The sequence below is a fragment of the Fistularia commersonii genome, chromosome 8 (genome assembly GCF_037954325.1).
Source record: "Fistularia commersonii isolate RoL2024-O1a breed Wild chromosome 8, RoL_Fcom_v1.0, whole genome shotgun sequence".
Classification (NCBI taxonomy): Eukaryota; Metazoa; Chordata; class Actinopteri; order Syngnathiformes; family Fistulariidae; genus Fistularia; species Fistularia commersonii.
In genome coordinates this window covers 13,162,499-13,190,283 of record NC_141291.1, presented here as the reverse complement: position 1 = coordinate 13,190,283, position 27,785 = coordinate 13,162,499, and the positions used below count along the sequence as shown (strand labels likewise).

The 27,785-nt window shown below is 38.6% G+C and overlaps 2 protein-coding genes across 2 annotated transcripts; both read right to left on the bottom strand.

The window, feature by feature from the left end:
- Nucleotides 1-839: 839 nt before the first annotated feature.
- msc (musculin (activated B-cell factor-1)) lies at nucleotides 840-3,274 on the bottom strand. The gene is made up of 2 exons (XM_086150368.1): nucleotides 2,557-3,274; nucleotides 840-2,319 (listed from the first exon to the last, which is right to left on the bottom strand). The coding sequence occupies exons 1-2, from the start codon at nucleotides 2,965-2,967 to the stop codon at nucleotides 2,239-2,241; spliced, it is 492 nt and encodes a 163-aa protein (XP_086006494.1). The 5' UTR covers nucleotides 2,968-3,274; the 3' UTR covers nucleotides 840-2,238.
- A 3,211-nt stretch (nucleotides 3,275-6,485) lies between these two features.
- trpa1b (transient receptor potential cation channel, subfamily A, member 1b) lies at nucleotides 6,486-27,453 on the bottom strand. Its single transcript, XM_086150367.1, has 27 exons — nucleotides 26,973-27,453; nucleotides 26,017-26,179; nucleotides 25,634-25,809; nucleotides 24,666-24,773; nucleotides 24,438-24,546; nucleotides 23,728-23,873; nucleotides 22,946-23,082; nucleotides 17,828-17,876; nucleotides 17,250-17,349; nucleotides 17,069-17,169; nucleotides 16,164-16,339; nucleotides 14,738-14,902; nucleotides 14,480-14,594; nucleotides 14,138-14,304; nucleotides 13,882-13,972; nucleotides 13,705-13,764; nucleotides 13,519-13,611; nucleotides 12,584-12,654; nucleotides 12,293-12,449; nucleotides 11,548-11,637; nucleotides 11,078-11,247; nucleotides 10,869-10,998; nucleotides 9,733-9,915; nucleotides 9,499-9,567; nucleotides 9,150-9,251; nucleotides 8,932-9,050; nucleotides 6,486-7,429 (listed from the first exon to the last, which is right to left on the bottom strand). Exons 1-27 carry the CDS (start codon nucleotides 27,066-27,068, stop codon nucleotides 7,213-7,215), a joined length of 3,360 nt encoding a protein of 1,119 aa, XP_086006493.1. The 5' UTR covers nucleotides 27,069-27,453; the 3' UTR covers nucleotides 6,486-7,212.
- Between the last annotated feature and the right edge of the window lie 332 nt (nucleotides 27,454-27,785).

Genomic DNA, 27,785 nt, shown 5'->3' with positions numbered 1-27,785 from the left:
CTGCACATTTTCATTCTAGTGACACATTTTGCAACAGTGTTTTCATAAAATGGTGTTTGTTCCCAAGTGTTAAACGTCACTCCAGAAAACTAACATCCACAACTATCACCGTTTTGTTTGTGCGGCATTGTTTTCATCGTCTCTTTATCAATGCATTCAAAGTGGAAACGTTACTTTTCCTTGGTAGAGCGTTGGGTGGATGCATGCAGTGAGGACAGGGGGGCAGATGGAGTGTGAGAAGGCAGGTCATTAGCTGTCCAGCTCTTGAAGAGTGGCTCATTCTTCCCAGGAGACCTGCTCAAAGGTCTGGGAAACTCACAAAAAACTTCCAACAGCTGCAACTCTAACAACTTGATGAAAACCGTCTTCATCTTTTTCTTATTCATCTAGAGAACGTTGCTGGTCTGTCCCAGCAGGATAGGATCCAGGTCCATCTTTACTTTTTTATTTTTCAGATTTCTGGGTGAACAATTGGTTGTTTACTGTCCCATCCCTGTCTGGAAAGCGTGTGTTTGCGGAAAAAAATGTGAGGCGTAAACGTGTGAACACGTGTCCAGGTGTCCAGGTGTGGACATCAGTGTCTCCCTGGACTTTGGGAGATTTTGTTTTCACTGAAACACTAATAACTGTACACTAAACAGCATGTTTAAATATATTTGGCAAATAGATATTTATTGACAAAGACAAGTAGAAACACTATACTTCAATGTTCATTTACAATTATGAATGTCTCTCTGATTCTTGATATCGGTTTAATGCACGTTTGTATATTGTCATATGCAAAGTCAGGACACGTGTTTCCCTGTCATATGAAATTCTTATTTTGCCATCCCCAAGTTTTTGTGTTTATGTTTCTGATCATCACGACTGCAATCTCTGGACTCCTTTGGTGCAGACTTTTCATTTCAACCATCCAAAAATGTTGGGACGAAAACTAAGATGATTGTTAGAATGCAATCACGGAGCAAAAACCTTTAATGCAAAAAACATCTGACTTTGGAATTCTTTTAAACTTTCTGGGAAGACTTGGTATTATTAGTTATATGCCTCTTAAATACAAATCCTCTCGATCACAAACATGACACAATAAATACACATTTTAAGGTTTTATACAAACCATACTCCCATTTATGAACTTTATGCAGTTTGCAAAGTCATACTGTATATTCATTTTTTTTCATATAGGTGATCATAAATTGATAATCAGATTCTGATACATGAGGTTTTCACAACTCAAATACTTCAACTACTGCACTTCTTGCCACTATGAATCTTGATATGGAGACATGGCATTTGGAGTATTCTGAGCCTTGCACTTTATTGACCTTTATTGTTGTGGGTGAAAACTATGAGGGAGCTCTCTATAGTGAAACAAAACTAAAAAGTGAGATATAGAAACTCATCAAACTTTGTTGCTGCAAGTTATTTGTATTTGTTAATATGTACTGTTTAATTGGCATGCAAGTCTGAAACACAATAACCATATTAACGTGATGAAATTGCTAATTCAAAAGTACCAGTGTGAGGATGTTTTATCAAGAACATCAATGGTTGCTTCGACAGCCTTCATCAGAGCGCCAGTAAAAAAAATAAAATACACTAATTGATTTTTACAGTAAAATAAACCCACTGATACACATTGTTGGCATATCTAACTTTCAAATGAAGTTTTTTAAGAGAAAGTGTATCCTTTTTGGTCTGACTCATCCAGAAAAGAGGTGGGATTTTTTTTTAAAAATCAAAGAGATTTGGTCAAAATTTGGATGAAGACAAGACGTAACACTCAGTATAAACATTCCACAAAATAGTTACAGCTCAAGAAAAATACATATATATTCTTTGAAAACAAACATCAACATCCTGCTTTGGGTGCCTTTCATGCCCTTTGGAAAACCATCTTCTAAATCTTTGAGTCTTTATTATTCAAATCCTTGAATCCTGCCCTTGAAGTTCTTGGGCTGCACCACAATCAATAAACTCTTTAAAAATAAAAATCAGGATTCATGAAATATCGTGAGTGATGTTTTCAGAGTTTTTCAAATGAGCCCAGACAAATATAAAGTTGCATAAGTACGAGGCTTTCTGACCTCTGAGGCCAGTGTTGATTATCTTGGGGAGAATCGAGAAGGCGACTTGAGGTTGCAGAAGAAGAAGAAGAAGAAGAAGAAGAAGAAGAAGAAGAAGAAGAAGAAAAAGAAGAAGAAGAAGAAGAAGAAGAAGAAGAAGCAGCGGGGAGTCCTAGGCTGTTGCTCCACAGAGTCTTACAGTGGTTGTGATGTCTGAGTCCTCTGAACGCCCCGTCATCAAGAATGGCCAAGTCTGTTGAAATGGGAGACACAAGCTTCATCAGGAAATATTTGCAGAATTATACTTTTATGAAGTTCATTGTTTGTTTCTGTTTTAGAGACTACAGTAACAATAAAAAAAAAATCAGATATAAAACAGGCATTAAGAATTCCCCCCTTTTTTATACTTCGACATGGAAGTTTTTTTGTTTTTTTTTTTTGCTATCGTTTGAAAATGCTTACAAAGTTCTCGCAAGTTTGGCGATCATACCAGATTGACCGGGTGCGCAAAGCCGCTCTCCAGGCGGTCATCCTGCAGAAGCTGTCTGAGGTGAGATATGTAGCTGGAGGCGAGTCGCAGCGTGTCTAGTTTGGACAGCTTGGTGTCCGCCGGTACCCACGGCAGGCTCGTTTTCAGTCTGGAGAACGCCTTGCTCAGCACTCTCATCCGCGCCCTCTCCCTGGCGTTGGCCGCATTTCTCTGCAACTGACGCGCGTCCTTCTGCTCCGCCTTGGAGATTTTGCGCTCCTGCCCGCTTCTCCCGTCATCGTCCCACTCCTCATCCGTGTAACCGCCGGGGTTGTAGCACGGGATTTTCCTCTTCCTCTTTAGAGGGGTCACGGTCCTCCTGTGACACGTCTCATAGTCCTCAGCATCGCTTGTTGCTGAGCCAGTGGACATGGCTGCTCCACCTGCACTTGGGAGGCAGACAGGAGTGGCACTGCGGTGATGACGGTGACTAAAAAAATGTATGTAATGAAAATTTAAAGAAAATCGAAATTCTGTGTTTAGGTGTGTGACATAAGGCTTGGAGAAGGTTGGAGATCAACGGCCTACTGCGGGTTGAAAACTCCCATCTGGAAGCCTGGAGCCAACTTCAGTCTTCAGATGGCGCTGCAATATCAACTGTAGGAGGTCAAGAGCGAGGATTGTAGCTCTCTCAGAAACGAAATCATGGCTTCTTCTTTAGCTGCCCTTCTAATTTAAGTGTTCTGGACCTGGCATCTGTACAGAGTCTCTTCAGAGTATATCTCCTCCCCCTTTTTGCCACCACCAGTGTGACCTCAGTCAAACCACGATGCTTGTATATTATGCTGAAGACTGACTCGAGTCACTCGTCACCAAATTAAAAACACGAAACAAGCCCGCACATGGAAATTATTGCAAGTCTGGAGGGAGATGGCACATGTAATCCAATTGTTAAAAATGATTATGGGAAAGCCTGCGGACTGATTTACTAAAGACAAGTGTGTTTTGTCTGAGTGGGGTAGTTTCTTAATGGCTACTGTGTACAAGCAACACATTTTGGAATGTCCTCGGTATGTCTCAACAATAAACATTTAAAATTTGTTGGTTCCACAGATGTTTCTTGGTAATAGAAACGTCTTGAGGACCTTATCAAAAGTGTATAATCCTTTGCTGGTTTCACAGAGGGATAGGATTTCTGCAGATGGGGGAGCCTTTCACACGCAGCCTGCATGCGCCAGCCCAGCTGCTATCGGTTCCCATGACATCTGGCGTGTTGGCATGACACGGGTGTGTCACCCTCTTTATTCCCATAGTTTTGCAAATGAGCTTTAATGTACATATTGTTTTGTTTCTGTCCTTCCTGGAGCCACCCTGTTTCCTATGGCCTTGACACCTCCACAAACACACACTGGACTTCATTTAAACACAAGAGAATAAGTCACCTTTGGAAAACATCACATAATACAACAACCAAAGAATTTAGAAATTCTCTACACATTGACATGTGGTACGGAATCACACTTGAAATAATTGCAATAAATTTTGAACAAATTAAACACTTTGCATATGAGATAAAGCAGCATATTGCATGTGACAGAATCACTGCAACTTCGACACCACATTCCATAAATGCTGCAGATGCACACAACACATTACTGAAGCACACTGCTGATTTCATGCAACTCAAAGTACAACACAAGTACTGGAAAGTCACATCACGTACAATGTGACACTCAGTTATGGAAATATAACAAATTGGAAGAGAAAGCACACAAGATTTTACACAAACATGCTGCTAATGAGACAATATATAGAGTACAAAGACATACTAAAGACAAACAAAAAAAAGATCAAATATATTAGAACACATTCCATATAATGATACGATAAATTGTGAAGGGGCATTACAAAAGCAGCCATTCAGAAAACTCAACACACTATAGAAACACACTGCAAACTCACAAAAGTAAAAGAACACACTGAGGGTAACTTAAAAGTAACATGATTCATCACTGCGATATCAACTGGCACAGCAGTGTTTCTTGGACAATGATATGAGTATTTCCAAAAGCAGACTGAAAGACTCAGACTACGTTGGTTTCAATCATACGTCTCCATTTGTTGACATTGTTTGTTGCAGAGCTGCGGTTTGTGTGCATGACAGCGGTCACCCTGGCAACGCTTAGGTTGGCTCCCCATCTGTGGAAAATTGTCCATAAGTACTACAAGTAGTTTTGGCCCATTTTAACAATGTTAGAACATGATGTAGATATGTGATGTTAACCTTGTATTGGCCTTTTGGCCTCTGAAACCTCTTAAATTGCATTTTTTTTTTTTGCAAGGTGCTTGGTGAATGCACAATATGTTTTGTTCAAAATGTCATCTGTAGTTTCGTGCCTTACCTATTTAAATATTTATTTGCTTTTAAGGCCTGCTTTGTTTGAGAGTATCTGCCCAGAGAATTTTCACTGTTTAGTGATTTGAGGACCTGAAAGAGGACACAAGAATAAAGAAACTGAGATGTTCTCAGATCATCCTGATGATAAAAATGCGAGCGTAATATTTTCCTCAAGCTTGGATAAAAGAATATGCTTCCTGCCATTCTCACCACTTCAGACAGAATAACTTGTGAAGTGGTTTGTAAACAAAACAAAGTAAAACAGGGTAAGCACTCAGTCCTTTGAATGGAGAGTATAAGAAAAGAAAAGCTTTGGATAAAACTGGAACAAGATTTAAAGCTCTGGAAGAAAATGAAAATAAAACTTGGCATGGCACCAGAGATGAAATACAGCCCATAGTTATAAATAGACAAATCTCCTCTCCTAAAATATTCTGACAAAATCCTGTGCACTCTTACTCAATGCATTGTGTGCAAATCTTGGATTTATGGCAACGATGAGTCTCTGCCAAGTATTACCTAACTGCAAATGATGCACAGTTGATTTTGATAGCAGGGCCAGGCCAGGCCAGGGTCACAAGTGAGGAAACTGGGAATTACAGTACTGCACTTGTCTTAATGATGTACTGTATTCAGACTTCTTTTTTTTTCACCCAGGATGGTGCGTAATTTATACCAGCACTCTCTTAAATGATTGTTACCAGGATGTTCAATATTTAACTACAGGTTAAAAGGCATGACTGATCCATGGTCAGTTATCCTCAGGGGTGTCTTGCTCAAGTTTCCCTCTGATATACAGAGAGAATTATCCTTCATCCAAGGACACACATCTAAACTTCACGCAGTTCTACTTTCATAAGAAGACCTCAAATCAACTCATCTCTGCTTGGATGCACCTAGCTTGTTCTATGTTGTGTCATACTTGTGAGATATTCATTTCCACTTGCACAGATCATCAGGCAGTCTGCCATCTCATCCACTGTCACTGCATCCATCAGCAAGGTGAATGGCCTGACTGACATTACTAAAAATGCAAGCTAAGGGATTTCGATCTTTTTTTTTTGTTTTTTGTTTTTTTAACTTCCTTGACAAAGTGCCATTTTTTTTCTGCACTACAGAAAATTATTGGCTACATGTCACATATTTCCAGCAGCTTCTTCATCGAGTGTGTACAGAATAAGACAAGGATGCTCATTAGTGATTCTCTGCATGTAGCTCCTCAAGTTGAAGCAGAAAATATTGTCCAAAACATCAGCGTAATTGATGGTTACAAGGCTGTTGAACTTGCCCAGGGAATAATGAATTTCAGGGCCAGCGGTAATAAATATCACTTGTCACTTGACTTAAAGTGAGAGCGAGCATTTGTCCATCAGCAAAGACTTTTAGGGGTTATGACCTCTATCAGAGCCCTAAGCTGGAGAAGCAGAAGGACAGGTGCAAGCTAATGATGTCAGAGGCCTTGCTGTTTCTCACTCAACTTCAAATGATTCCCATAAACACCAGCGGAGCAGCTCACTTTAAGATGATACAAATGTCAAATGCAAACCAGAAGTAATCAGCATGACGTTTTTTTTTTTTTTAATAATTGTAAGCGTACAGCATTACCCAGTACACACAGGCTTTCAAGTTACAGAGTCATATTCAGGAAGCAGCACGTAAAACACCAATCCAATTGAAAACAGTACAAGTTTAGCGACCTAGCATGATCTGACTCATCTTGCGTCTACTGGGAAATATAAAATAATTTGAAATTCAAGAAAAGTTTAAATAATTCAGGCAACTTGGATTATGCATCATAAACTGCAAAGTCAAAACTATATCCGTCATATATTCTGTCTGTGTACCTATTTCAGACACATGCATAAATGCAATGTAATGGGTAGTCTGCATTTTTACATGTAACTCTCAATCCAAACACTTTACACCTGCTTATGTAATTCATTGTTTATTTGTTGCCATTTATTTATTTAGTTCATCTTTTGCCACCACAGCTCACCGCTGTAGTCCACCATGTCAAAATGCTATAGTTTTAACACCAGAGGTCTAAAGTCAATATGGAACAATAGCTCTCATACACAACATTTAGTTATTATCTGGTCGGGAATATACAGTAAAATAAATTCCATTGATCCTGTAAATAATGATTGTAACTACTTTTCTTTTACTTGAACAATAAAAGATAATGTTCATTGGAGAGAACGCGACACAGCGACTTCATAATTTGTGATCATCTGGAGACGTTTTAAGGCATTCAGGGTATTTGTAATGAGCATTTCATTTCAACATTTTCCTCTGGACTCGATTGCCTTCATCAGGGGAACCCACCTCGACACACTTTGTCCTCTCGGTTTAGCCTGAGTTAACCTCGGCCACATGCTGCCCTTGATGTTCACAGGACCATCATACTCATCGACCTCTGAGGTGATATCCATCTTCTGTATGATGAGCCTCAGTAGGTCGTGTTGCTTTTCCAACATGCTTGACAACTCTTTCATCCTGTGGAAGAAACATCGGTTTCATGTGGCTCGAGAGCAGAATGATTTTTGCGCTCAAGTTGGAAGAAGACCAAACCTGTATCTGTATTTCTTGCTTTCCACTAGGGGACACTAACGCATTAAAAATGTCATACTGTACAATTTAGTTTCCTGTCCATTTCTTTACTCCCCGCTGCATAGCTTGTACTCCCTGTGAAACCGCAGACTATATTTGAAGTATAAGCTCCATATTATATACTGTCCTCATCTTATTCTTCATATTTATATCCTGAGGGACTACATCCTTCAATCAAATAAAAAATGGCAATTCAACAATATCAAAATTAAATGGTATAAATACAAGCCAAAAATTGAAATTATAAAAGTAACCTGATTTGAAGTGTTTTACTGCAATAGAAGTTTACAATATACTGAAAGTTACAGGACTATCATGAAGACAATGCGCATAAAATAAGTACCAAGTCTATGATGAAATCGATGTAGATGGGAAATTGTGTTTCTTGAAGTAATCAAACCTTTTATTATTGCTGAGAAATGATTGTGGTGTTAATGTACTATTTTTTGCAGTCTGTTGGCAATAGGAGTATAAGGAAGTGTGAAATGGAAAGACATGAAGCTGTCCTGCCAGACCACCTATGATAATCACTAATACTGCTATTATTGTTATTGTTCTCTCACTGACAAACTAATAATGTTGTAAATGTGCACTCTTAAGACCCTATACTCTATATAACCTTTCAATGAAACATCAAACAACACATTAAACTTCATTGACAGTACACAGAGAAATGTATATGCAATTGATATTAGTTTTTTAATTCTGCATATATGATTGTAGGTTGAGATGACCATATATGTGAAATTATGCCTAAGCATTTGTCAAGGGGGAACATATTTGTATTTTACAATTACTGACAACATTTCTATGACCATTTCTGTGAAAAGGTATATGTAAGTGACATTAATGTTGATTGCTTGATTTAAACAGAAATAGATTGTGTCTGGGGTAACGGTTGTCTTCCTGTCTGATGGAAATCTTTGCCTCTTCCTAATTTCATTACTAATGCTGACTGGACATTAATAACAGTCTGGCTTGCCATCATGCTTATAATCTTTCCTTCTTATTATTCCAAATGTAGGCAAGGGTGATTTTTCTGCAAATTTGTCAGTCAATACCTGCCCTTTCTTACTTTCTTTGCTGAAGAGCCTCAGAAGAAGAACATTAAAATTCAATTTAAAATGCTTATTCCACTAAGACTTACAGTAAGTGTAGTGGAAACACAGGCCCGGTGAGATATTACACAGCCATGCACATACATTATGTACAGGGTGACTATTTCTCCAGTCTTTCCGAATTGTCAACTATGTAAGTTTGAGTGTTTCCCCACTGCTCTGCTGACTAGTTAGTGCTAGTGTGTATCAGAGCCAAGCAATATCATGATGATAAAGATCAAATAAGCATCCGTTTTGATAGTTTCCTTCAGTGACCAATTTTCATTTTACCTGTACTTTTGCTTTTTTATCTCATTCTCAAGAACAACACAGTTCTGTCCACTGGCCTGCTGACGCTTCCGGACCTCATTTACTTCATCATTGCCCAAAATGAATGCATTTATGAAATTCTGTGAATAAAGGCAATCCAGATTTATTTGAAGAAATAATCCAAAAAATAAAGAAATAAAATCATGACCAACTTGTCTGAATGAAAAAACTGAGCAAACCCTGGAGCACTTGCGATTGGGGTAGATTGTGATGAAAGGTTTATCAGCCCGCTTCATGAACCAGTATGGGAGCTTATCTTCCAGGGCAGTGTGGAGATCAATCTGCAGCCATAGTAAGACAAAAAGTTTGGATTCTTTGATTCTTTTACTTACAAGGTTCTTGAACATGCAACATATTAGCCTGCATGTGAACATGCAAACTAATAATAGCAGTGATAAAATTGGTAAAATCTTGGATTCCATGTTACATTCCAGGTGCATATTGCAGATTGAGCAAGTAAAAATGTAAAAAGTCAAATTTAAGGTGATGTCTATTCTTTTATCACAAACAAGCTAATTTCACACATACCTGCATGGCTATCCTTTTCAAGGCAGCATTTCTTTGTACTTCAGCAATGTCTCCAACTGCGAGACCAATCTACAAGACATCCAAAGGTAAATAATGATAATAATTTTTACATTATCCGGCAAATTCAGCAAAATTTGAACCGGTCGCTTTCAAGCTAGGAGTGAGCACCATGTGGAGCCTCTGAAACTGGACTGAGTGATACAAATTAGTGTTAAGTTTTTAAAACCAACTTACCATCAGATTCACCAGCAGTATTGGCATAAGCAGAACAAAGGCCACAAAAATGAAGTATGTGAGGAACCCGAAAGCCAGTTTATTCTTAAGATAAGGTTCCAGGATGTTATTTTGGTAGTTGAGTTCCCCCACCATCATCACAAAAGTTTGTGTCACTGAGAGAGGGACGCTCATAAACTCTTTCTGAGAGTAAAAAAGAAGAAAGCAATTTTGTTAGGCATCATTACGTCACAGCAAGGCAATAAAAAAAACAAAAAAAAACAACACAAAACAATATTTTATAGTGCAGAGAGTATGCACAGGATGTCACAGCTGAGGTTTTTACACCCGATGACTGGTAGGCAAAATTGCAATGAGTTTTTCTTGGAGAGAGTTGCTGTGTTGATACTTATGAAAACACTGCCATTTTTTGTATTGTTGAGACTGGCAGTGGATGAAGTGAAGCAGCAGCGTGTTTGGCCTTGAGCAAACGCTCTCTTAATCCTTGCCACTTCAGTGGAGCTTCTCAGTGACTGCAGATCAAACTACATCTGTCTAGAATGAGGTGTACAGTAAGATGTATAAAAAAGAAAATTTGCAGAGCCCTCATTTACTATGACAAATCACTAAAGAATCCTTATATAAAGTGTAAACCAACTGCTTTCATCAGGAATGAAAACAGCGTGCTAAAATTCATTGCACTTAATTGCATGCCTAGCCCATCATTATGCGATTATTTTATTGGACGCTTGCATAAAACGCATAATCGGTTGCACTTTTTAAAATTGAAACTGTCTGAAAGTTAGTTGTTTATTTATTTCTGTGACTTTGCCAGTGCTGCACTTAATGTGACAAGATGCAAGCGAGCCTGTATTCGAGTCAGCTGGCAATGTACTTCGAATTATGGAGTAGGTTTAGTGATTCTGTTATCTTTTTAAGCAAAGCAACTTGCAAGTCTTTGGTGAATGGGCAGTGTAACTCTTTGTCCATTCTTCCATGCTTGTAAATCCATGAATCAAATCAGGTGACATGAGGAGATGTCAGTGCTTACTCTGTGCATCATAGAAAGGTCTAATACTGATTGCCTTCTTGAATGTTCTCAACTAATAATCTTACATAATAATTACTTCAATCAAGCATTTTTCATTGTGTCCTACCTGGTTGAGCATCAAAGCATGGAAAGCTAAACTGAATGCTAACATCAGATAGAAGAAGAGCAAAACAATTCGGACCAGCGTCCTCATGATCTCCCCAAACATGACAACATAGATTCCAATCCCCTCAAACCTGGGGAAACAAGCGATTATACCCGTCAGTTTTTAACACAAAGATAAAACATTTAGTTGAATTGGAGCAGTCAATGTACCTCTGAAGATAAAGGAGAAATCCAATCCAGGAGTACAGGACAGCCATTGCCCCTGCTTGCCAGTGAAGTGAACCCTCTACATTTAGCGCGAGAGGAATAACGAACAGAAGGGAGAAGATGGCTGAAAGCCAGTCACATTGGTTGGAATAGTCCTTGAAGTAATTCCAGTGCTTCAAAGAGACAAAAATGGAAAACTGTCACATGAACAAGGTAAGGCTTTTTGACAATATTTTACAGTTTGATGAAATGTCATCAAGCGTGTCCCTGACTGAGCTGCTCAAAGGGTGTTTCACATGACCTACCTTTCAGCTGATCACAGGTGGTGCAAATGCTCAATTTAAACACTTGATGTGATCAGGGAGTGTTTTATTTATTTATTTATTGTATTCAGCAGGCTTTAAATCACTCCTTTTTTCACTGACCATTTTGTTTTTTTGTGAAATAATAACACTCAGAAAACAGTACCATACCTGTTGCGATATTTGCATTACTTCCTTTGCTATTGAGTAGATGTTCATGAGTATGACCAATACAATGCTGGTGGTCAAGAGCACGTCTTGCTGCAAAACGAAGAACATTGGTAGTCATCACAAATGTGTAAATATGGCCAACTTGAAAATTTGCACAGAGAAGGATAAAAAATTGAAAATGTTGAAAATATTTTGAAATTTTTGCAAATGTTGAAATTTAATGTTTTGATGAAAAATCATTGACACTGGTTCTTTTTTAGGAGCTGGTGTGTGAATGTCTTCTTTTAAGTATTTAAAAAAAAGGACATTTAGTTGACTGAATCTGGATTCCATCCAATATTAAATGAGAACAGGATGCATGTCTAAAAGGAAAGTTTCATTTCATTTCACTAATTTCTTTCTGATGCCAAGAACATACAATTAAGTTCACAGAGCTGTACAGGGTCTCCTGTCTAAAAACAGAAAACTATAGTAGTAGCTTTTAAGACCCCGAGTCATTGTATCACTCCTGCCCTTTTAACACTGTAGAGCCACATAACATCATTGGACCTTATCTGAGTAAACTGTCTGGATTTTTAAGAAGCAGTTAACAGCTTTGTGTGAACAAACTTGGGGCAGATCAGGCTTTTGTTGTTTGTTTGGATTTTAAAATCAACTATCTGTCTAAATGCCTTGACTTGTAAGTCAGTATGAAATGTCTTAAAATAAAATGAATACTATTAAAATATAATATGCAATTTTTTACCTGCTTGGGAGATATATGCGGCAGGGTTATATTATGCTCGCCTGTGCCAGTCGTGTTAATGTGAGGCCTCAGAGTAACTATCAGGTGAGTCAAGGGCAGCAGGCCAAACAGGTACATAAACATGTTGAGGGCATGAGCCGTGCTCCCATAAGCAACCCTGGGTATTCAAAAGAAAGAATTCGTAACATGAAAGAGATAATACATTTTATATAGAGATATTGTGCTATAAGAAAATAGCCACCCTTTTTCAGTCCAGAGTTTCGATGTGGTTACATCATATTGAATACATACCACTTCATTGACAGGTATTTTTTGCAGACTTGATGATTGAGGAGCTCAATCCGGTTGTACTCCACCATCGCCTGTGGGGAGGGTAACAGTGAAATTGGTCTGTTAATGATTTACTTCGACAGGAAACACCAACGTGACAGCACTGACTGTAGCTAACTTTTTTACTTTGAAAAGAGTGCATTTGTTTCTTATTTTATCTATGTGGCCATAGTACAGTCACATGATCACATGTATATACAATACATATCATATTTTGCTTTTTTAGACTGTTTAAGTATATCGCTGTTTAAGTATTTATGATGTGTGTGTGTAGGGGGGTAGAGGTGTCAATGCATGATGGTATTCATGTATAGTATCCAAAGATATATGTTCACTCATGATTATTTTACTCAACTCCATGATCAACAAAGTGTCACATCACTTCTTTTGACCATGAATAGCTTGGTTTTATTTTTGATAGATAACATCAAAGAATACAATTGCGCAATATCTTTTAGTTAAGAGGGATATATGTGAGTTGTGCAGTGAGATCTGAGTACATTTTAGAATCATGTGTTGAATGATAACGTCTAATGTTTCAATGTGGATATACATGTAGTTGAGAACTTTACGCTCATTACTGAATCCATTCATCTTTTGAGTAGAGACACCTCTGCCTTAGAACATAGCCTCTTATATGTACAGGGGGTGTGAAATGCAGGAAAGTCACTTGTAAACTCCACAACTTTTATGTTTTAACTATCAGAGCAGAAAAGTGAGCAGACGAAAGAGCACTCTATGGGGTATGTGAAGGTGAGCGGTAAAGTCTATAGAGTGAGATTGGAAGGAAATGCTTGAGTGAAATTGAACTTTACAACTTGGAAGTCATGAGGGCACACATTATTTGCATTTTGTTGTACCTAAATTATCTTTGGAAAGGGAAAAAAAAATCTTACATTTAGTGCAGCCAGTGGACGAACCTTCAAGTTCATGTCATTGCTTTTCTGCACTGCCAGGGGAGCTTGGAGCCATTTGAAATTATATTCAATCTATAGAGCACACAAAAAAGATTTGTTCGCACTGAACTCATTTTTCACATATAGATTGAAGTGATGTGTGAATGAGCACGTTTGCGGTCTTACACAGTAGTCGGGACTGTTATGGTCATCATCAGATTCCTTCACACAGCTGTCAAGCAGATGCTGTGAAGAAAGACATAGCAAGGAAACTTAAATACGTGCCAGAACAAAAGTGCATTAAAAATGAGCTGTAATGGCTAAAGCATGCAGAAACTGGTATATTATTTTCTTTTTTTTTACACTGAAGGTCTCTGGTAGAAATTCTATCATGTCAAGCACTGGACATCGCTGGCTAGAGCCAGGTGCGAACAGTGCCAAAGCCTCCACCCGTCTGCAAGAAGAAAATGACAAATCCATTCTATTGATCACGCTTTTTGTTCAAAGTACAGAAAGATGTATGATGGGATTCTTTAAAAAATTTTTATTCTACCATGGCGGTTTATGACACACTATGATGCTTACAGTCAAAGCATCCTAGTAAATATTCCTGGTATACCTGTGACTGTCAACCACAGCATTGACCACATCTTTTCTCCCGTTTTGCACGGCTTCATGAAGGAACGACGTGTCATTTTTGTTCAGGATGAGCTCAGCACCACGATTCAGCATGAGCTTGACTGCAGCCACGTGCCCCTCTCTTGCAGCAATGTGAAGGGCTGTGTTCTGACATATAAAAAGAGAGTGGAACAAAGATTTAGATTATAAGGTACAAATGACAGTGTTACAACAGTGTTTCAATTGATGTAATTGACCTAACCATTTGTCTTCACATATTTGCACATGATTTCATTATGGATATCTTTTAAGTTGAATAAATTCAAATAAGAGTAATTCATACCCCATCCTCATCTGTTTTATCCAGTAATGTGACATTGGCTGACAGAATAATTTCCATGGTTTGTGTGAAACCCTCAGATGCTGCATGGTGCAGACAAGTCCAGCCCCTGTAATCACTGTAGAAAGGACACATCAGACCAACACTCATGCCTGCCGAAGTTATAATAAGTAAAACATAGTATGCTTTTGTATTGATCTAATACACGATTTATTAGCATGGGCCTGATTTCTGTATGCAGACACATTTTTTTGTATTTACCTGTGAAAAAGAGCTCCTTTGCGAAGCAACAGCTCCACCACCTGTGTATGTCCGCCCTTCGAAGCCAGATGAAGAGGGGTCAAGCCCCGCTCGTCACCTTCATTTAGCAAACGGGAGTCTATCATCGTCTCTAGTAATCTGCGACATGTATTTATTCGGCCGTACCTGACAAGACAAAGTGATTACTCAAGAACAGCTAGTCAAACAACCTAATGAAAACAACTTGAAATGCCAATTCAGTCTATTAGTTACAACAATAGCTTATGTGTATTTAGTGTCCTGCTTTAGTACCTATCTGAACCTGCGCCTTTTTGAACAATCGTTGTCCCGTAGTAAAACATAGATAAGGTGACATGAGCAGTAATGCTGCTTTTGGAAGCCAATGACAAAACTGACACAACAGCTTGTTCTATGATCATTGTTTGTCTGCTATCTTTTTTTAAAGGATTCAGCTTTATTTGTCAGCACTTAGGGGAGAGGGAATGAGGATTCTGAGAGAGTAGAAATAGGATATCATAGCATGGCCTTCGTTTGCTCTGTAGCTTTATTGAAATTGATGCACAAGAAAGATAAATCAATGACAAGATTGTTGAATGTCCACTCATTTCACACCATTAGAAAGATTTTTTCACACGTGTGTTGCTAATTGAATTCTATTCTTGTCCTTTGGGTCACCATATAATGGGAATACCACATTGATTAATCTTCAAAAAGCTTTTGAGTAGAAATCGCTACCGAGATGAAAAACAGTGAGGTAATATTTTTCAAATGCAGTTATATTGTTCATTTTTCATCTCACCAATGTATTTCATCATGAAGTCACTGGGCTTAAAAACTTTATGAATATCATTATTCACTGTAAGCTATATAGCTGTCAGTGTTTTATACTCTATATTTCATTATAACACAGTACTTGATAGGAATCTACTGGAAGTAAAATTTCAGGATTGTAATGTTTACACACTGACAAGATGACCAGATTTTACATTTATCCTGCCACGGTACAATATTTGTGCACGTGGATGTTTATTAGACATAATATCTAAGCTGGAAAGAAAGAGTTCATACTCTAAATTGTTTATTGTTTCATCTTTGTCTGTTGATGTTCAAAAAGTTTAACTAACACCCCCCCCCCCCCCAAAAAAAAAATGATATTTGCAATTATACTATTACTACACAGGATGGCATGCAGCTACTTTTTCCTAATAAACCCAATAATGTTTAGATTTAGAAAAAAAGAATAATGGCTTTTAATGCATCACAAAAATGACATTCATCTTTTTCTACAAATGAATGAACACGCCAGTGACAACAGCAAAACCCCCTTTTTGTCAGGCTTCATAACTTGAGTGAAAATCAGGCTGAATCAGTGCTGTGCTGTCTGATGATATTGAAAGTCATGCCCTGGAGAAACAATTGAACTCACTGAGCAGCAAAGTGCAGGGCAGACTTCTTGTCCTTGGACTTGCGGGCAAGTACAGTCTCCCCCGAGAGGCCCAGCATGTTCTTTACTGAGTCATGGGTTCCCAGCCTGCAAGCGTAGTGAAGTGGAGTGCAGCCCTCATTATCCTCACAGCCCAGCAACTCCTTCACACTTTTGCTCTATAATTAGACAGATTAGGAAAACATTCAAATGTATTGTATATGATTATGCATTGCATGTATAATGGAAATACTTTTTTTTTCCAAGAATTTTCAAGCAGCCATACTTCCATTAACCTTCATGTTAGCCAGGAGCTACTCCAGCACATCCACTCATTCAGATTGCAGCGTGATGCCATTAGTATTTTGTAGGTATTCAACTTTAAATGTATTTATATCAGCTTTTTCAGTCTACGGACTATGACATTTTTGTTCAAGGTAGCTGTCAGCGATAAAAGGTCCATCAGGTTAGCAAAGTGAGAGTGAATTTCATGAGCGGGCTTTGAACGCACTCAGCGACTATAAGCTTTAACCAGTTGTTCAAAGGCAGTATATTTTTGAATCCCTGTCTCCCGTAGAGGGGCAGGTTGCATGGGGGAAGGATGGTAGTATGAAGCAGCATGGCTCAAGAGTTAGAATGGGTGCCTGGCAGTCGGGAGGTTGTCGGTTCGACCTGCAAGATATTGAATCCCTTGAAGCAAGATATCGAACACTTAATTGCCCCAGAAAAGTATTTTGGCCTGTAGGCAGCATCTGGCAACAGAGTGAGGATGGGTTACTACTATAAAGCGCTGTGAGTGCCACTAAAGTAAAAGGAGGCTCTGCCAATAAGATCAATTCACCACAGTGTTTTGTCTAAATAAAGTAAAGTGCATCAAAAATGTTAAAGATCACATGGATTCTGGGTACCTGCAGTATGTCTTGTGGCAGATTTTTCAGTCCCTTCGGCTGCAGGATAGCCAGATGAAGGAAGTTGCAGCCAAATCCGTCTTTTAAATTTACATTTGCCCCTGAAAACAAGCCAAAAAAACGTGTCATTGTCAAATTTCTTCCATACAATTAGCTTTGCAGGTGCTGCAGCAAATTGAACCTTTTGACAGAAGCAGAGCCACAGTACTCCATGAACCACAACTGGTAGCCAGCAGCAAGGGCGTGTTTCCTTTACAATCAATGCAGTTCAGGTCTGCACCCTGTGTCAGCCAGAGAACACATGATTAGTCATTGCATTACTCTCTATTGGGAATTTTGTAGGTTCAAGCAAAAAAAAAATGGCTTGTGTGCTCAAATGCTGTCTTGTTGAGTTTGCTTGCAAAATTAGTTGACAGAAGGAGTTTGACTCGCTATTCTCAGAGCAACACAGTGAGGTGGAAACGGGCTTGTTGGTGACTGATGGTCAAAATACACAGCATCATTGGTCTTGAGATGGGTTTGGAATTTCAAATATCTAAGGGTTGTAAAACAGACCATTCATCGTAAAACTAAAGAATCAGTGGAGAGTCCACATGTGTGGAAAAGCTTTAAAGTGCATCTTTCTACGTCATCTCCTGTATATAAATCGCGCCATCACTGACATTTGTATAATATACCTGACACATGAGCTTCGAATGTGCTGCATGCATAGCATGTGGGGTATGTCTTTGTGTGTTTGTACATGTGTTCTTCATTTACCAAAGCAATTAGGTAATCCGCAAGCTCCATATGGTCGAAAATTGTAGCCCTGGAAGAGTAAACACAGATGCTGTAAATCACTTTGCTGGAAAAAAAAAAAAAAAGACAGCACTGAATGCATATAGTCATCCTGCCAGAGGTTGAACAGTGACAGTAAGCTTTCAACTTATTTTTCTGCTTGAATTGATACGGCTAACAGGTTTGCTAACTAATTACTGATATTTGGCCTATATTATGCATCACAAATGAGAGTCTAGTTGAGTAGATGTGGTGACGGAATGGTGACCTAGAGTGACTCGATAATCCGGAAATCTCCTGCCCATACACGATGCAATGTTTGATTAAAATTTAAAAGGCTGTTGTGCAGAACAGATTAAATGTTAGACTAAATCATCATCTCTCCGACAATTTGACAATGAATCATGCAAAAAAAAAAAAAAAAATAGAATGCTTCATCTTTAGGATCATGTAACTGCTGTATAGTTGAGATTGTTGAGATGGCTTGCTTAAAAGAGCAACACTTTGTTTGGCAGAGACATAGTGGAAATTGAATGCTTTCATGGCAGGGGATCGAGAGCTGGCAAAGGACAAAACTCAGAATTTGATGGATCTATTCTATGAGCTGTAAAGCTTTTTTTCCTCCATTTCGGAAGCTCCCAACTCAGTGAAATGTAACAGTTAAGGGAAGGATCTGAAGCAGCCCACTAGATGTAACCCCCAAGGATTTCCCTCTCCAGCATAAAGGGCCCTCTAAGTATGCTGAGGGAACTCCCAGCAAAAAACTGGGAAGGCACGGCCCTTCAGAGATCTATCTGTTGGCACAGGTGGCCACTCGGATAGAAGATTTAGGTTGGTGATTTTGTCAGTTCCATCAGCACAACCTTGAAACATCACTGGGGTTTCAAATACAAATCCAAGTACCACTTCAGACTATGAATCAGATTCCTGCTATGGCTGTAAAAGCCAAAACTGCTCTTTTGTCTGTGACACCGCTGAAGAGGGGTTTTTGTCCTCTCTCCCCATTGTTTTCATCTGAACTGGGTTGATAGCGCCACTGCTATTTTTTTGTCCCAGTCCCTCTTGCATCCTCAGATGAAGTGTCACGGGCGCGAAGGGAACTCTCATTTCCTCTGTCCAGTGCACATTCTGTCCTTCTACATTGTGCACGCGACTGCCATGTTCTCAGTGGTCTCAGGAGCCTCACCTGTCTGCTCGGTACTTGTCACATCAGCGATGTAAGACTGTTTCACAAGTCTATACCCCTCCAGTGTGGAGTCCCAGAGGGCATCAGGATACAACCCAAAGAGAGACTTCTGTCCTCTGTGGCTTTGCCAGGAGGAATAACAGTGGGTGACTGAAGTTTGAAGTTTGCAGTGTCTTTCAACCTCACTAGTCAAACAATTTACATTGCATTTGCATAGTTCATTGGAAGTGTAAGATTTACCAAGTGTCCCCTGGAATGACATCCTGTTTCTGTCAAAGTAACCAGATTCTGAGAAGGGATGGCTCCAGCCAAAAAACAGCTCACACAAATCTGATGTTTTCAAACATTAAATGTATTTTTTCATTATTGTATTTATTTATCTATTTTTTTATTTGTGTACCTCTGAACAGAACAAGTCAATTCATTTGAACAAATTAATCCAAGAACCAGAATGAGTGTGCCTTTTGGTACTTTGTAATCACTTAAAAGCACCCTCAAACACCCTCAGCCTGCAGACCCCAATTAACTTAAGGGACAAAAGATAAATAAACTAACTTAGAAATTGAATAAACCACGGGAAGAGGCAAAGAATAGGTCTTTCCTTTTTATGCAAAATTAACCCCTGACTTGGCGGTAGCTTCATAGTGTTGGATTATCAGTTTTCTTCCATAAGTCTCAGAAATAAGTCAATTTATCCCGACTGATGAACAACTCATTAGAATCGTAATCAAAAGGTGACTAGTGATAAAAACTAACTCCCCCCTCCCTCCCCCAAAAAAGGCAGTTGGAGATTATTATTAAAATGGTATGAAAACAATCAAATTGGGAGCTTCTGAAAGAAAGACAATCATGGAGCTAAATTAGCATCTTACACCGTTTGAAATTCAGGGGAAAAGAAAAAAGAATGCCCCAACAGCCACATCTATCCATCAGCGACACACAAAATGCAGGGGGGATGACTGAAACTTAGCTTCTTTATGTGGACAAGTCTGCGTGGGTGTCTGTGTGTGCCTCTTTTTGTGTTTGTGTGTGCAACATTCAGCAATATTCAGGTCAGGACAGACTTGTGGCTTCACAAGTGCCAACGCAGCAACACTTCCAACCACTGCCAATGAAGGCATTTTTTATTTAACTGATTGCGAGACACTGCACCCACGGTGCCGGTCAGATACAACTCGCTGGGGGACCTGGCTGTTATCAGCCACATTGTAGCATTTAAAGAGAAATATGGTTTGTATCAAAAAACAGTTGGTAAGAGACAACATGTATGTTTTTTTCCTCACGTTCCTTTGTCTTTGATTCAGAGATAGGCAGGAATAATCTAGCTACTATTTGTGTCTGTAGTATGCATAGAAAAGTTTCCGAGAAGGCCTTCATGGCTACATAATGTGTCCTTGTTTAAAATGCATCCTTTTTCCTGGAAACTGAATTTCCAGCAGCTACATGTACACAGAAAACTTTTCACTTTGTTAAATATAAAATCACTTCTACAAATCTTTGGGATTGTTTTGCAGCTACCGACCAATAGATTTCTTAATATTCCCCTTTCTCAACCCCAATTACCTGTAAACAGTCTTTTAAATTCACACCCACTATCAAAGCATTGCCACTGCAACTTTCTCAGCAGTGCAAAGTAACAGTTTACCGCTTCACTTTACCTATAAATTAAACCCTCTAAATAAAAAAATTAGTATTATCTTCAGCCACTATATGACACTGGACTATCATATTGTTACGTTTGTCTTGTCCAACTTTCTTCTTAAAGAAAGTTAGTCTTAAACCATTATTGTGTTCTTTCATTTTCATTGCAATTCTTTCACACTAAGTAAATCCTTATTTCAAAATGTCCCAGCCAAATCACTGCCCAGATCCCATCAGAGTGTTCTGTAAAATTTAGAATATGCTATTACATCTTTTTCATAGACACTCTGATCACATCCGTGATCTCTTAGTTGTCTCTTTCATCACTAGCAATTTCAAAGATTGCATTCTGTCTACTCCCTAAAAAACTGCAAATGAAAAGGTTATCGTACCCTAGCTTTCACTGCCTCTACGCCAACTGAATTCAAATGGGAACCACCCTGCTGTAAGGCAACACTGCATCACAAATTCAGTCAAACAAGTTTTCCCTTCCGCAAAGAAAGCCAAAAAGATATTACTCCATGCAAAACCGAAATGGCTTGCTGCCTTTACCCACTGGCATCACTATGCTATTGTGAAGAGGAGACTATTTCCAAGGCAGGGAAAAATGATGGGTCTAGAATCTAGACCCATCATTTTTTGCGGATACATGATCTAGACTCTAGATCATGTATCCACAAAAAATGACTTGCTTTTCTCAATGCTGAAAAAAATATTGTGAGGAAAACTCATATCTCTAGGTTGTAAAAATTGATTGATTGGGTTTGCAAAAATTAAATTGAAATTTCCTCAAACTAGATGAGGTCAGTTGAAACCATATCCTTTATTACCTGCTATATATTGGTACCCTGACTGGAAAGCTCAATCACACTTTTTGCAGAGGAGGAATACTTTAATTAAATAACGGTTGTTTGGGGTTAAAACAACCACTCTGAACCCAAATGCCTGCTCTCGGTAAACACTGTGAATTGCAAATGTGTCAGTGCAAATCATTAATTTCCATTGATTCATTTCAAGCTCATTTTATTTGTCTATCCCATTTATTTGTATCAATTGAGTTATTGAAACAAATCAGCATTGTCATATTGATCTGACCAGTCAAATCAGTGTTGTTAATTTAGGGATCTAGCGTTTGCATTTAGAAAAAAGTATTAGCTGATATCCAGTATAGCACTGTGACAATTTCTTACTCAGATCATATAATGTTGATTTGCAATTTTATATTCAGACAGCAAATGGAAATCTTCAAATTATATTTGATGACAGAAGTTGCAAAGCTTGAGCAACACTAGACATCTTTTATAGCCTCAAATTATAATAACTTCTAAAATTTCAGGAAAGCAGAACAATGCGTCTTCCACCTCAAATGTCAAGTCAATTATTGAAGTGTTAAGAAGAAAAAAAGCCTCTTTATGTGAGACATCACCCTTTCATGGTATTTTACAAACTGTGACCTTAAAAGAAAAACAAGGTTGAAGAGAGAAAAAAAAAAACTGTCCGTCAGTCACTGAAGTCTGTTTTTCATTTCACCTTGTATTCATTTTATTACAGGCGTGTGTGTATGTGTGTGTGTGTGTGTGTGTGTGTGTGTGTGTGTGTGTGTGTGTGTGTGTGTGTGTGTGTGTGTGTGTGTGTGTGTGTGTGTGTGTGTGTGTGTGTGTGTGTGTGTGTGTGTGTGTGTGTGTGTGTGTATAACATGGTGATATGTGTTTCACATATGCATATAATTTGGTTACTGTTTTTTTTTTACACTTTGTGTCATTTTAATCAGTTATGATTAGAGGGAGGTGCAATACTTTTTTTTTTGTTTTCTTGTTTGTATTGCTCATCATTCATAGCAGAACGAGAAAGAAGAATCATAGCTCTTTGGAGATGCTCTACCTTTCTCCTGGCAAAAGAGATCTCACATAACTACTATGTGTTGGTGGTGCACCCGCCTCTGACAGCATGTTGTTGCTGACCCTCTGATAGGGTATTCAACATTTGGCCAAAAAACACCCATGAATTAACGAGGGAACAAATAATCATTCATTGAAGCTGCTTGCCTGATGCCGTGAACATGATGTGTCTAAAAAATCAAGTTTGTCTTGAGGAAATAAGAACTCAAAGTATCATTTTTCTCTTGCTACTTAGCCAAGTCACATACATTTATACATAAGTAACGGCATACACAAAAACACATCCAATTCTTCTGTGTTCATACAGGCCCTCATCACCATCAGCTGACAGATGAACTAATCATAACGTCAATGAGAAAGGCTGAGAGAGCCCACCTGTGTAGGGGCGTCTGGCATCCTCCATCTTTTAAGTTGATGATGTCTCCCACTTGGTCGAAAGACGATATCATCAGTTTGACTGCCTCAGTGGCACCCTGAGTGCATGCCAAATGAAGTGGTGTCGACCTGTCACTCTAAACAGAAATAATTTCGGGTAAACCATTAGAACCAAATAATGAACAAATGAATATTCACACAAATATGCCTCCCCAAAACACAGACCTCTTGACATTTAAAGCTGAAAAAACAGGAAAATAGAAGACATGTACCTACTTATATGCAAACATATGCCCATGTCCAAAGTGAAATTCTAGTATGCCATCTACCGGGTTATCTGTCTGAAACACCGAAACTCAAACCTTTAATGAGATAACCAGGAATGGCAGGAGGAAGCTGGTGATCGCTCCACTCAGCTCCACGCTGTAAGTGGAGGTAATTTGTAACAATTTAGCCGGCCATTACAATTACTGCTCACGCTATTCCTGCTGAGGCTCTGGCCATCAGCCCAGAGCTAAACATAATGATCACTCCCAGATGGACATAACAATACCGATGTCCTTTATCAGTCCAAAAACAATGGCAAAGAATTGTTTAACAGGTGACAAAATGCAATCAACATAAACAAAACAATGCAAATCTGGCAGAACATGTGATGAGGACGATCAGCAGAACTTGGGGGTCAAAGACACCATACTACATGATTTCCTCTTTCGAGAGTTGCGATTTATACAAAAGCAACCTCAGCAAAAAGGATTTGTTTATGATTTTTAAAGTGTTACCTGTTGTTGGTCAACTTTTGCCCCGGCTGCAATGCAAAAACGGATCGTCTCGATGTTCCCTCCTCGCACAGCAAGATGGAGGGGCGAGCTAAAATTCTTGTCTGTATAGTTGATATGGCAGTCGACTGTGTGGCCGACCTCTTCTCCTGTCATTAGAAAAATGCATATCTAGGAATAATATTGCACATTAACGTCAGCATCGTAAAGGTTTCCTGAATGTATGGGGGATGTTATTTCTTTTTCCCGTATAACATGGCGGTTTGAATTTCAGTGTCATCATGTCCTCAGGGATCACCTATTTATCAGACAGTCTGTTTCAACTGCTTTACCAAAAGGAATTTGTGAGTAAACTGTACCTCCAGTCATGCTGGGCCACCTCTGAGAAAGTGCCCATTAATTCCCTTGCTGAATAATCACAAAAATATCATAAATATTTTCTGCCCTGACTAAACCTTTCCTCAACAACTTGGGATTTGCCATGCAGACCTCTCAGAGTGTATAAACACAACATCAGTCTGTTACATCTGGCCTGTATACAAAACAGCTTCAGCATTTTTTAAGGAGAACGTCTCAGGGGGTTCCAAAGCCTGCAGCTACAACCCAAGGTGAACTCCCATTGTTATCTGTTAATGTGTTGTTTGGCCTTGTTAAACATTTCCTTTATAGTCAGCACTTTAATTTCTGATAATAGATCATTCCCTTTGTCATACCGGCTTTCAGGATCACGTCCATTGCTTTCGTTGCACCCGCAAATGCGGCTGCGTGAACGGCAAAATGGCCAAGTTTGTTCTGCACGCATAGTCTGGCTCCGTGCTTCACCTTGAAAACACACAGAGAAAAACTGTTTTTTTTTCTTGTTATGTATCGAGCTTTGGTGATTTGGCAGACAGTATTAAGAACAACTAAGTTTTTACGTTTAAGTAATTAAGTGTACATACCAGTATGCTGATAGCCTCATAGTTATTAAGGGAGCTGGCCATGATCACTGGGGTGTTTCCCAGGTCCCCTGCAAGGTTGTAGTCGGTGGTGCTGTAGGACAACAAGAGCTGCAACACAATGCCCTTGGGTCATTGGTCTTATTCCAATCACGACCCTGAAGGTAACAAGTTCCTGATGATCTAGACGTTCCTTCAAAAATATACTTTTAGGGTTTTTCAGTCGCATGATTGTGACATGGTTAGAGTTGGGAAAAAAAGAAATTGGTTTTGGGGATGTAATTCATATTTGCTTGAATTTTAATATTTTGTTCTTTTCATTGTCAGAGTCACAATACTAACTAGCTTTGAGAAATTCAAACATGGCTGAAAAAAGGCATTTACTTCCTGGTGTAACACAAATCCCCAGATTTATCCATTGCCTTTTTAATTCTGTTGTACTTATAGAAGCTGAATTCACTGGGAATGTATAGTTAAACAGAAACTCCATCGAAATCTTAACATTTCATATTGGTCAAGAAACCAGGGATTGTATTGTTGCAGATAAACCTGTATCCGTAACCCTTCAAAGTACAACAATGCAGTGCAACAGACAAATCCCATGAAGTTATCAATATCAGTAATTGTAGGACTTTGTTACTATGTTTAACGTGTTTTGATGTCGTCATCAGCTTCCAATTCTTAACCTCTTCAAATTAGCAATGGATAAATAAATCTATGGGATCAAAAAGGTGAAGTAAAAGCAAGAGAAATTGACTTAATCATTGAAAATTTGAGTAATCAAGCATTATTATAATATTCACATCACTCTGTGCAATAGAATATAATTTATTTTCACAAATGTTTATTTAATATTTCATCATTTGAAAATCCTTTCCAGCTACAATTTTACTGTAATGCTTAGATTAAAGTGCAATACTCTCCGGTGTATTTGAGTTGCTGGATCAACCTTGGTTTATTGTCTTGCTCACCATCACCAGATTATTTTGTCCACGGCTGACAGCCAGGTGCAGAGGGGACAAGAGAGCAGCGTTGAGGATGTTGGGATCAGCCCCCAGGTCCAAAAGAGCCCTGCAACTTTTCTCTTTGTTCCCCTCCACTGCCCAGTGTAGAGGCACGTTGCCACTCTCATCACAGCTGTTCAGAACTAGGCAGGTGTGCAACCACAAAGTCAAATTGACAGAAATGTAAATACAGCGAGGGCCATGAAGATAAAGCTAAATCAGCAAGATGGATGTCTTAATTATCTAACATACTGTTACATAAAATATGGATACAGACTTAAGGTTTCACAATCAACATTTTTTACTTGGACTGGACTGAATTTTTTGATCAATGACTTAAGTGTACTTACCCTGTGAGCCTGTGGCAGTGTTGATGAATTGGATGAGGCTGACGTAGCCCCCTGCCACAGCATGATGAAGGGGACTGGCTCCACGCTCATCTTTCTCATTCAGAACCTCTGGTTTCTTCCTCACCAGATTCTCCAGCAGAGCCAGGTCTCCGCTGTCACTCAACTACAGTTATATTATATTATAGTACATTATATTACATTATATTATGTTATATTATATTATATCATATTATATTATATTATGTTATATTATATTGCTACACCAGTGATACACTACTTTGAGAATTTCCTCACAGAGCATGAGAGAAATATCTGATGGCACTAGCCTTTGAATAGTCAATAGAATTCCAAGTGATGGAGACCAGTCTATTCTATAAACTTGTTCACATGGACATCGTCTGCAACACAATACACCTAAAAAGATTAAACAATTTATCACTGGTTAATTTTTTAGTTTAAATATCAGGTATTTCTATACCTGATACCCTTCTATACCTTCTATATTGAATACACCAACCAATTGCACTTCTTATATTACATCATATTGGGCTTTCCACATATTAAATGACAGACACAGCAAACCATTCCGTTTTTAATTAGAAAAATATCTTTTAAAAAAATATGTTTCATTTTTAAATTCTCCCGGCAATTTGTCGTTTTTATCCTTAATAAACTGTCAACTCACGATTATAAAGTCATTTTTAGGACTCTGGCACATTAATTTCATCATAAGTGCTTTCTTTTAGGTTACAAAAGGTAGGATTACTGATGTTACATAAACGCACAGCACATTCAGAATACAGGCAGAGAAAACAAATCTCTGTTTGGAATTACTCATTTTAAGCATCTGATATTCAGAAACAATAATTTAGCATTCATTCATCTTTATATACTTTCTCATACTTTTTTGAATATATTTGTAATTCAAGAGACATTCAACTTCATGTGACTCTCACCTCAAAGATATCTAGACTTGCCAGGGCTGGGTCGTCATCGTCTATCACATATGTATAAGAGCTCGTAGGTTGCGTAACTTCTTTGCTGACGCTCATCACTCAAACACAGTGACGACAAACCTTGTCTGGCACCCTAAACTTAATGACAAAAAGATACAATTTTCGGGCAATAAATATATATATATATGTATGTGTGTGGGAACCAAATTAGACACTGTGATACAAATTCATCAAGTTAAAATAATGCTGAATGCGTGACACCTGCTTACAAACAGTGATGCAACTGAGAAGGCAAATAATGCCTTGAGGATGTTTTCACCAAAGGGGAATACGGGCACAAAATGATTTTGTCTTTACCCGGAAGGTCATTCAAATCCACCGAGTGTTTGGAGGATGAAGGCCCTCTGTTGAAAAAAGCAATTATGTTCTTCACAGTAAGGGGTAGCTTGTTCAAGTCTGTTCAAGGTGTCCTTGGGTGATCCTGGGTGAGGGAGATTGAAAAAGAGCTTGTAATTGTATTGTGTGAGAGCCTAAGTCACATCAAAAGGACAAAAAAATGCATTGCTGGGCAAATTACTATGGAGACTTCTCACCGAAAATCCCCTTGACCTCATGTAATAACATTCTTATATGCTAAGAGTGACTGAGGTTGTTTCCCAAATCATCCCAGAATTTCAAGTCATTTTCTTAGTTTGTTTATGTAACTCATTTTAATTACAATTTTTTGACCAAAAGTCTGTCATAACTTTTTGCAAACAGATTAGCAGTCATGTGTGAACCAGCGGAAGAAAGTGTTGGTGCTAAACAGAGGTA